We start from the raw sequence: 10,131 nt of genomic DNA, 5'->3' as shown, positions 1-10,131 counted from the left end.
AATATAAACTGTTGTCAACAGTGCAGGATACTGATTTACATTAATGAGTCACTGACCACTAATTTCTGACAGAACAAAAGGTGTAGAAAATGATAGACTCTGCCTTTTTCGAAACAAGGGCAAGAGGTGTCTTTATCAAGACATAAAGGCCCAAACAGAAAGGATGATGCATTGATGCGCATGCTTTAAACATGGAGAAAATACTCACATGGGTCAATTCATTCAAGTCTTCCAATCTACTTTTCATTACTTGGTTTGGTGCTGTGAAAATGGGATATGGATCGAGCCACGTCAGCCCAACTACCCATCTAGATATTGATATTCTATGGACGCAATGCTTCCAGCTGATCATTGGTTCATTGCCATATAATTTCGTATCTAATACAATCAAACGGTTTTTTTTGTTTTATCTTGTCAAACCTAGTTCTTAGAACTACCATACTGCTTATTCCATTCTTCATAGGTAACTAATTCGTTTGAGCCGACAGAAGGCCTGATTTCCTGCAAAGAATCTTCAAAATCCTGCCAAGTTTAAAACAAATATTTCAATCAGATGGAAATAAAAGAGAATAGAACTATAGGAGTCTTTACTACAAACGTGAAAGCTGAGAACATTATCATATAGCCCAGTAGGTTTGAGAAGTATCTCATTTATCATCCCACCAGCCCCAAGTAAACCGAAATTTTTATTGATGGTAAATAAAATAAAAAATAAAAAATAAAAATTGGAAAATGGAAAAGGATTTGGGGAATTTTTGAAATTGGGAAGGCATCACCCCGTATGGTAATAGACGAGATTTTTGGCCAAGTAAAATCTCGCACATCCTATCCCATTTTTTTTTATATTTTATTTTTCCTATTTACCATCAATAAAATTTTTGGCCAAGTAAAATCATCGCTCTTCCTAATCAGGAAATAGTAATAGACGAGATTCCTTTTGAATAATATTGATATTGAGAGAAAAGGTATATCTATGCTTTATGTTTTGCACAAGTATCTGAATATTTGGAAGCATTGCAAGGTAGAATTGACCCCCCCCCCCCCCCCCCCCCCCCAAACAAAAATATTAAAAAAATACAAACATATAAATAAAATTTATTGTGTGAATAAATTGAATACATTGCTTACTTTGAGATTTACTGGCCTGAGATCCTCTTGGTTGAGTTTTGTGATTTCAGTTCCCTGAATAAGTGCCTCCCTTAGTGGGCCCATCGATGCATCCTTCACTAGGTTTTTCATGTCTGATCCTGAATAACCTGATATCAAACAAATTGTTTTAATTGGAACATTTCTAATCAAAGCGTTAGAATTTTACTTATCTTTAGACTCATCAAATAAAAAACCTCAAGAAACCAAATCTATTACGCCATGTAACTCTGTATCAACAAATGCAGGGGGAAAAAATGTATTCAACTAGTGAATTATCCAGCTGGGACAAGAAAGTTTTTGTATATAACCCTGAAAATCCTTGAAATATATGGAAAAATCCAGTAAAACAAGATATCTTATAATTAATGTGTCCCCTAAATGTTTGGAAACTCAAATACCCTTATCGCCCATCTTTTCTGACACTGCCAGAAGTAAAACACTAAAACTTGTTGCACGCTCATTCATAAGGGGACAAAGAGAGGAAGGGATTTTCTTCAGTTATTTACCAAATGAACAAAAATCGACATTTATATGAAAAATATAAGACAGATCAAAGATGTGAGCAATTAGATGTAGTAAAATCAATTATTTTTTTGTCAGGTTTGGGTTTTGCATGGGAAATATTGTGTTTGTAACTTTGGATATACCAATTAACCAAATTAACACTTCCAATTCAAATTGACAAAGGCTGAAAACGGAACTCTGACTCCGAAATTACAGCCATGGTTCTAAAATGGCAGCCCAAATTTCAAACTATGGCTGTTAACATCTTTTAGAAAGATAGTTCAATTTGTCTTTTAAAATAAAAGCCCGAGTTTAAATCCCGCTACTAACATTTTCCAAAATCAGGCCAGAGTTTGAAGCTCTTCCTGCCTATCCAAATTTGAGTCAATCATTTGACTCCAGAATCATGGTTTCCATTCATTACTATCACTAAACAACAAATGTTACCCTTTTAGTTATCAACCCAAAACAAACCAAATGAATTTATTTATTTTTCCTTGAATCCCTTATAGTAGGATCTCACAAAATCAGAGCATACCTTCAGTCAATCTGCAAACAGTTGCAATATCATCTGGTGAAAGCTTGAGAAGACCATCTTTCTCCAGTAGAGTGCGAACTATACAGGCCCTTGCCTCTTCCCAAAAATAAACTCACAGCACATTAGAAATTATTTATCTGACTTTTTGAGTGTAAACATTGACCCGCTACAATTCAACATAACCAAGACCGAAATGGACAGACCTCAGACCTATCAAGATAGCAGGTGGGATTTCCCGACCTGCTGTCAGTCAGGTCAGTCCATAGTTTATCCTCTAGAAGAATATGAGCCTAATGATTTGATTAAAATACTATTTTTGCAGAACTTACTGCTTCAATACCATAAATTAGATGTGGTGCTCTATTTTCAAATAGAAAGGACGCAAATAGGGAAAAAACATGGTATTCCTTTTTCTATTTGCCATCAGGGATGCCCAGACGGTCAGGAAAAACCGACCTAAACCAATGCGGTTTAGATCTATCCTTCAGTCCTTGGCTGGAATATATTCTTCAACTAGTGGGCCAGTCAGATCAGTTGAATTTCAATTTCGAAAATGGCCATTGGATCCAACATACCCATCGGCAGCCTCAAAATTTTATTAAGTAAGAAAAAGGGAAAACCTGATGAAGGGAGTGGAATGTATAATCGCCTTGCTAACCTCCTACGTGCCGCTTCATCTAGCTCTTGAGGTCTATTTGTCGCACCTTAAGTATTTAGTAAGATATAAAGAGTTGTAATGCATAGATTACATTGGTTATTAAACTGTATATCTGCAATACCACCAGTTGGGTCATGCTGGCAATAATGGGACAGAAAACATGTTCAGAAATACATGCAAATGACAAAAAACTAACAAGAAAATTTTCAGTAGGTACTGTACAACCCAACGTTCCCGAGGAACAGCAACATTGTGGAATGTGGAACAGAAACAGAAGGGAAAATTTGAAGTCCTTTCATAGACATACCTAAGCAAGTATATGCCATAAGTAAACTCATCAATTTATATAAAACACGGTAAAATTTGAATAGGAAATTCTTGCCTGTTCAAAATGTATGTACCAACAAGCAACCTTTAAGTTATAGTGTAGATTGGCAACCCTTAAAGAGAATGACCAAAAAGATTCTGACCAGGAATTTATAGAAAACCAAAAAACAAGTTTGCTGGTACATATTATACTAGGCAGAGGAATTACCAATAAGCAGTACTTGGTCATTGCCACTATCAAAGCCCTCCATCTCTATTAGAAACTGAGTTTTGAGTCTTCTGCTAGACTCATGTTCCCCTTCTGACTTGCGCTGCCATTGAAACCCTCATGCCAATTATAAGAATTTTCGGAGAGAATAGTAGGAACAATATTACATAAAAAAATTAGGTAGGTGGGGAGGGAGGAAGAGAGAGCACGCGAGAGAGAGAGAGAGAGAGAGAGAGGCAAAGAAATTAATACCTGAGAGAGCAGAGAATCTATCTCGTCAACAAATATAACGGCCGGTTGGCGACAGCTAGCAACTCCAAATAGTGCTCTAACAAGCTTCTCTCCCTCACCTATCTATTATAGAGTACATCCAAATACATCAATTTGAGATGGCACGTGCAAAATCATTGCAGCTCAACGTTTTTTTACTGAAAATGCATCGGTGACAAGACATATACCCATTTGCTGGTCAAAGAACTAGCTGATATGTAGAAAAAAGTTGCCTTTGCTTCTCCTGCAATCGCTTTCCCTATCATTGTCTTTCCAGTACCCTACATAGTTGAAAGAAGGTTGCACATATCATATTAAAAGAAAACCCTATAAAATTGAGTTATAGAGTATTGGTATTTTGGAAACAGTTTTGACCAATACAAGCAAAACTATCTTCTAAACCAAAAAATAAGAAAAACAATACAAAATTGAAGTTCAAGGTCTCTTACAGGTGGACCAAATAGAAGAAGTCCTTTGCCTGGAGAGCGACAACCACGAAATATGTCAGGTCGAATGAGAGGGTAAATCACCATTTCCATCACACATTTCTTTGCATGCTCCAATCCAGCTACAAAAGAAGGACAGTCGACAAGTAAATAACATAAAAACAATAATAAGAGGGTTTAAATCCCTTCATTTTTCATGCCTCCAGTTCTTAATATGTGACAGTTGACAAGTAAATAACACAAAAACAATAATAAGAGGGTTTAAATCCCTTCATTTTTCATGCCTCCAGTTCTTAATATGTGACTTCCGTTAGTTGATATTTAACTCCTTGACGCCCATTAAGGCAAAGCCGAAATGCCACAATATGTAGATGGTTGTAGAGCATGCAATGCAAACCATAACTTAAGATTTTAATTTTTATTCAAGTTTCAGATTTAATTAACAAGTGAAGATAAAGGAGGCACAAAAAATGGAAATATTTGAAATTAGCTACAGAAAAACATGGTATGAAAACAAGCATTTAACAGGTTGCTTATGATAAATGTTATGAAAGAAAATGATGGACCCCAGTGAAGACTACAGGGACAATCACAAGTCCCCTGATCCAGTGACACCACCCATCAGCTGGTACACGTGAAAACCAAATTTAAATGGTACAATACCAACAACTGCACATTTATTTTTTTAAGCATTGCCATCTCCTGGGTAAAAGTTGGTAGAAGCCAAGAAAAGCAGAAGAATGGGACCAAACTGAGCTCAAGCCCAGTATTGATTGTTGATCCGGTACATGGGTTAGCAGATATACCTATATCACTCCAACGAACATTAGGGTCTTTCTCCATGATCTCATTGCTAATGTGCTCAATAAGGCGAGGCTCAATATTTTTCAATTTTTCAGGAATCTCTCCATCTGGACCACATAGCAATTCCATGCTTCAACAAAAAAGAAAAGAAAAACATAATATTAGTGATTACAGTGTAAGCCTAGATCTGGGAAACTGAACAAGTTAAAATGCAGTCCCTGGATACAAGTCAATACATACTGAAAGTAGTTACTATAGCTGTTTGTACAAAGATGACCAGGGATACTAAAATTAGATGTCATGTTATTATTTGGAATATTTATTCTAAGCACATTGTCTGATTCTTTTTTTCTTTACTTTCTTTCACTCCTAAAAGACCTTTAGTATTGTTACACTAGACCATAACAATTCATGTTTCTACTATAAACCAGCCATGCTAGCATCAAGTAACCAGAATAGATGGACAAACTACTGAAATGGATGAAAACATTACCATTTACGTATTGAGTCATCAAGTCCATCATCACCTTTGCCTGGCATTCGCGACCCAGCCATGGTGCTCGTGTTACCATTATTGTTCCTTATAGGAGGTACAAAATTACCACGAGGTCCCCGGCGGTTAAATCCTCCAGGCCTAATTCCATAATTTCTCATACTAGTGTTATTATATTCATTCGAAGGTGACGTAGTAGGTGGGGCCCGCGGACCGAATTTCTGCTGGTTATCCAATTCCTTACAGTTAAATAACAGCATATAAGAGGTTGAATGCTTCAATCATTGACTTAGTCTTAAAAGCAAGTGATCAATAATAAATGACTTTGCTGTACGGGACCAAGTTTTGACGCCAACAAAAACACAACTAATCAAGTAAAGAAAATAGTGATCAAGTACAGTAATCCTAGAAGAAAAAGCCACCAGGTAAATTTCATAATCTAAATCAATAAGAAAAAACTACCAATTTTGCCTTTGCTGTGACAAATCCACTGGTTTGCCCCTCAGCCTCATCATTGCTTGATGGAGAATTTGCTCTCTCGGAAATCGGGCTTGTAAACTCCTTGTGCTTCCTCTTCTGTTTAAAACCCAAGAACCCTTGTTGCCTCTCATTCTCCATTCTGGTTTGATTGCCTCTTTCATCTATTATACCAGGTATGAGCCATTTAGGACAGCAAAGGATCAAAGTACTTAAGTTTGAAATTAGCTAATCAGATCAGCTCTGGTATTTGTACAAACTGGATATGCTATTTTTCTAAAGAAAAAAGGTGGAATACTGCTTTTCTTTATCTAAAGAAAAAAGGCGCTAGGCTCAAACTCAGGTCTGCTTAAGCAGGTTTAAATAGTATAAAATTTGCAACTGAACAAATACGTGCAAGTGTGTGACTAACTACATAGTGTTCTGTACTCATACCATTATGATAGTTTCTCTTTTCGGTGTCTATATCCATGTTCTCAGTAAAGTTGAGATTTGCATTTGAGTCCTGGCAAGAGGAAATATTTGGATTTGACGGCTTGTTGTTATAAATAGAAGTTATTGTGGCCTGTGTCATCAGCCTTGTAGCCTTGGGGAACTGTTTCTCTTTTCCAATTGAATCTCCTCGAGTTGAATTGAATTTTTTGTACAGGTGAGAAGTAAGAGTTTGAGGAGGCGGCAGCTTGCTATTTGCAGCTACATCTATATCCTGGGTAGAGAAGGTAACTGAATGTCACTAACAAGAATTAGGTATTTCAGTACAAGTAGGATTTTAGTATGTCATGGGACTGAGTTGGCCCATTTTAATCCCACACTGTTTGCTATTCCTTCTTTGTTTTTTCCTTTTATACCTTGTTCTTTTTTTTCTTTTCTTTTTGTGAAGATAGCCCATTTTCATTACTGAAAATTTAAATACAAAGTCTTTGAACTAAACCCAACGTCACTGACTCTAACTATCTTAAACATATCTCCTATCTATTTAAAATTCCTATAAAAGCGGTCAGAATCACCAACTAAACCGTACCAGTATGGTACCACAAAACCATACCAGCATGGTATCATAAGCTTTTATGCCTTGTTCTGATCTCTAATTGCATGTTTATGGGGTGATCGATTTATAATTTGCAAAAAATGATGGTCAAATAAGGCTCTGTTGGTAAAAAAAAAGATGGGGATCAAAGCCCCAGTTAGTGTTACAAATCGCTAGTTTGGCGAAACTGGAATACTTAATGGAGGGAGAGGGAGGGAGAGAGTACCAGATGGCTATCACTATTTCCCTTGGAATTATAAAGAAGAGCTTGGAAGTACTTGGATTTTTTTATCCTTTCTATATCTACATCTCCTTTCCTCACAAATACACAGCCAGCTTCTTGAGCTGCTTGATGAAATGCCTGCCTGAAAATTTAAAAGCAAATAATAAAAATATTCTTAAACTGAAAGCATGAAGCGTAAAGTCAATAAAACATCAAAATATCAAGCAACTAAGCGAGAATAAAGGAGAAAATTAACTTCCAAGAGAAAAAACAATGGGGTTTTTTACAGCACACAATTATACATTTAAGTAAATACACAACCAAACAAACCCTTATAATAAATTGATTATTCCTAAACAACTCACACCCACACACACACTCTCTTTCTCTCATGAAGAGAAGGCATCAACAACTACGAGCTCGCCATCCTTGATCACCCGAGACACTGGCATCACCTTGAGGAACAAAGAACGCACATTCCTGAGACAGTCAACCCGTTTCTTGTACCGGATTCACCTGAGCACCACATCCTTCCCCAGTGCGCTCCCTTAAATGGAGTTGGTGGTGGCGGTGGAGAGAGTTTTAGTGACTGTAGACATGATTAGTGCTTGCGTATGTGTGAGGGGTTTACTGGATGGATTAACTTGGAAAGACTGGAATTTTCGAGTGATGAAATTGGGAGAAAACAATGGGGTTTTAGTGAGAATACCTATCAGAATCAGGTACCAGTAAGCGGCTCGCCATGGCAAGCTTAGAAGCAGCCTCAGTTCGGATCGGCTTTACAAATGCAGAATCCGTCTGATCCGCAGACTCAACACCCGTTTGGGAGTCGAGAAATCCGAGAAGTCGGAGAGAGAGTATTCGGGCTGTAGCGGCTTCTCCTCGCTCGAGTGCGAGGTCGGTGCCGAATAACAAAGACTGGAGCCGTCTCAGGCGTTCGCCGGCGTCGCTCCTCCAGTTTGAGCCATTCCCGGTTTCCATGGTGAGAGCAGTTAATTCCATTTTGGAATTTTCTTCCTAGAGGATTATGGACATCGCGCTTGAGGTTTGTACTGGCGGGAAGAGGGGGGAATTTTGTTATATGAGCGTGGTGTATGGTTATACGGTAATGGTCCCGGCTCACGATAGTCACACACTTGTTGCTGAGTGCGTCTCCTCTGAGATATCTCATATTTTGTGTGACCGACGTGTCCAGTTTCTATTCGGGGATAGCGATGGGGCCAGTATTAATTAAGCTTTGCGATTCGTTCCGAACGTATTTGAACAGTCAAGATGTTCCAGAAAGTCACGCAAAATATGAGATATCTCTGAGGATGCAAATTCCTTGTAGCTTGCAGCAGTATATTGCAAAAAAGCCGCGCGCGTGCAGCACACTTGTACGATTCGTTGGAGTAAGCCCAAATAAACTTCAGCTCCAGCACAATTTAAAAAAAAAAAAGTTTAATTTTCTATTTGCCCTTTAAAAATTCTTTAATTTTCTATTTACCCTTCTACTCTGTGTAATATCTAATATGTCTCTCAACTCTCATTTTTTTTATATTTTACCCATAAAGTTAATTATTCACAATTGAATATTATGTAGTTTATTTATTTCCCATTTTGCCCTTGCTCTTTCTCTGTGAATATGTGATATATCGTGCTACTGAGCACTTTTTATTCTCAACAGAACCTTCTATTAATGTGCTATTTTTCATAGATTCACTTAACAATAGCAATGACTATCGGATTGGAGACCACCTCCTCGGTCTAATAATCTTCATTCATCGTTCCCCCCATCTCTTTCTCTGTCATGAATATCACCAAGACACCAACTAATCGAGTGCCTCCTTGAATTTCTTCTTCAAGACTTACCAATAGCTGACCTTAATTTCGTGCATTAATATTGTTCTACTGGATAAAATCACAAATGAAAAGGCTCTGGAAGAATAAATCATTTTCTAATAATGGATGACTTGTTGACTTGGTTAGAGCAGAATCATGGAACAAAAGGTGACTTCCAAGTCAAATATAATAAACAAAATAGAAACCAGATAAAATAGGATATCAAAACGGCATCACCGAAGGGATCGAAACCACAATCGTAAGCCGACAATTTTCTGGATAGGTCGAACTATTGGAAAAAAAATAGAAAAGGAAGACCAACTAAGATCAAAGAAACTAGGAGACTGAAACCTAAATAATCAAGCTAGATTGATCATGTATATCTTTCATTAAAACCGACACTTGAAGCTGCAATAACCGACCAACTACATAGAAGGGAGCAGATCATATGTCTTCAGATTAAGAAATTGTTTTGCAAGAATTGATATCTATAAATTACACCTAAAAGTTTCAATTCTTAATTGAATTAATAATTATAATGCAATTGTTATTCCATTAATTAAAACTTAGAAATCAAAGATTGCAACAGCTTTTTTCATGGGTTTACGGTATTTGAGATAGGTCAGGACAGATATCGGCATGCATGTTTCATTTGCTTATTAGTTACTTAGGTCTCAAATTGGGCTCAAAGGCTGAGCTTACCAAATAAAAGAAAGCATAGCCTAGTTTATGGGAATTGTAGACAGACGAAGTGTTTTTGTCATTGATACAAATTAGAAAATAATGAAAGGCAAAGCGTCTGCCTTCCAATGAAAGGCACTTCAGAGTTCAGGTTTCACTTTGTTGCTTCTAAGAAAATGTAGATAGAGAGCATAAATGTAGGGCAATAGAGAGCGAGAAAAACAAAGAGAAAAATGAAAGAGCCGAGCGGATAACGGACAGCACAAGAGCATAACATAATAGAATAAGGGTATTTTTGTCATTTATTATTTTAACTAGTGATTTAATTATAGTTAATTCCATAGTTAATATGTAATGGGTAAAAAAGAAAGAGTTTTAAGAGTTAAGAGATAAATTAGATAAATTGAAGAGTTTAAGGGTAAATAAAAAATTAAAAGAGTTGGTGAGGGTATACAAAAAATTAATCCAAAAAAAAATTAACGGGCCTTACATTATTATCGCCTAA

General features: G+C 36.8%; 1 protein-coding gene across 3 annotated transcripts; it reads right to left on the bottom strand.

Annotated features, from left to right (window-relative positions):
• Positions 1 to 204: 204 nt before the first annotated feature.
• On the bottom strand, positions 205 to 8,237 carry LOC144555083 (P-loop containing nucleoside triphosphate hydrolases superfamily protein). 3 transcript variants are annotated; one of them, XM_078303297.1, is made up of 14 exons: positions 7,834 to 8,233; positions 7,128 to 7,266; positions 6,310 to 6,580; positions 5,860 to 6,038; positions 5,398 to 5,636; positions 4,907 to 5,034; positions 4,104 to 4,222; positions 3,843 to 3,935; positions 3,637 to 3,738; positions 3,385 to 3,487; positions 2,812 to 2,895; positions 2,192 to 2,287; positions 1,129 to 1,256; positions 205 to 522 (listed from the first exon to the last, which is right to left on the bottom strand). In XM_078303297.1, exons 1-14 carry the CDS (start codon positions 8,124 to 8,126, stop codon positions 421 to 423), a joined length of 2,076 nt encoding a protein of 691 aa, XP_078159423.1. In that variant the 5' UTR covers positions 8,127 to 8,233; the 3' UTR covers positions 205 to 420. The 3 variants fall into 3 exon arrangements, 2 of the variants coding, with proteins under 2 accessions (XP_078159423.1, XP_078159436.1); XR_013511966.1 differs by lacking the exons at positions 205 to 522; positions 1,129 to 1,256 and having other exon boundaries at positions 2,812 to 2,882; positions 7,834 to 8,237; XM_078303310.1 differs by lacking the exons at positions 205 to 522; positions 1,129 to 1,256; positions 2,192 to 2,287 and having other exon boundaries at positions 2,742 to 2,882; positions 7,834 to 8,237.
• Between the last annotated feature and the right edge of the window lie 1,894 nt (positions 8,238 to 10,131).

Source organism: Carex rostrata, chromosome 1 (genome assembly GCF_964058835.1).
Source record: "Carex rostrata chromosome 1, lpCarRost1.2, whole genome shotgun sequence".
Classification (NCBI taxonomy): Eukaryota; Viridiplantae; Streptophyta; class Magnoliopsida; order Poales; family Cyperaceae; genus Carex; species Carex rostrata.
Note: the sequence above shows the minus strand (reverse complement) of the source record. Positions and strands in the feature narration are given on the sequence as shown.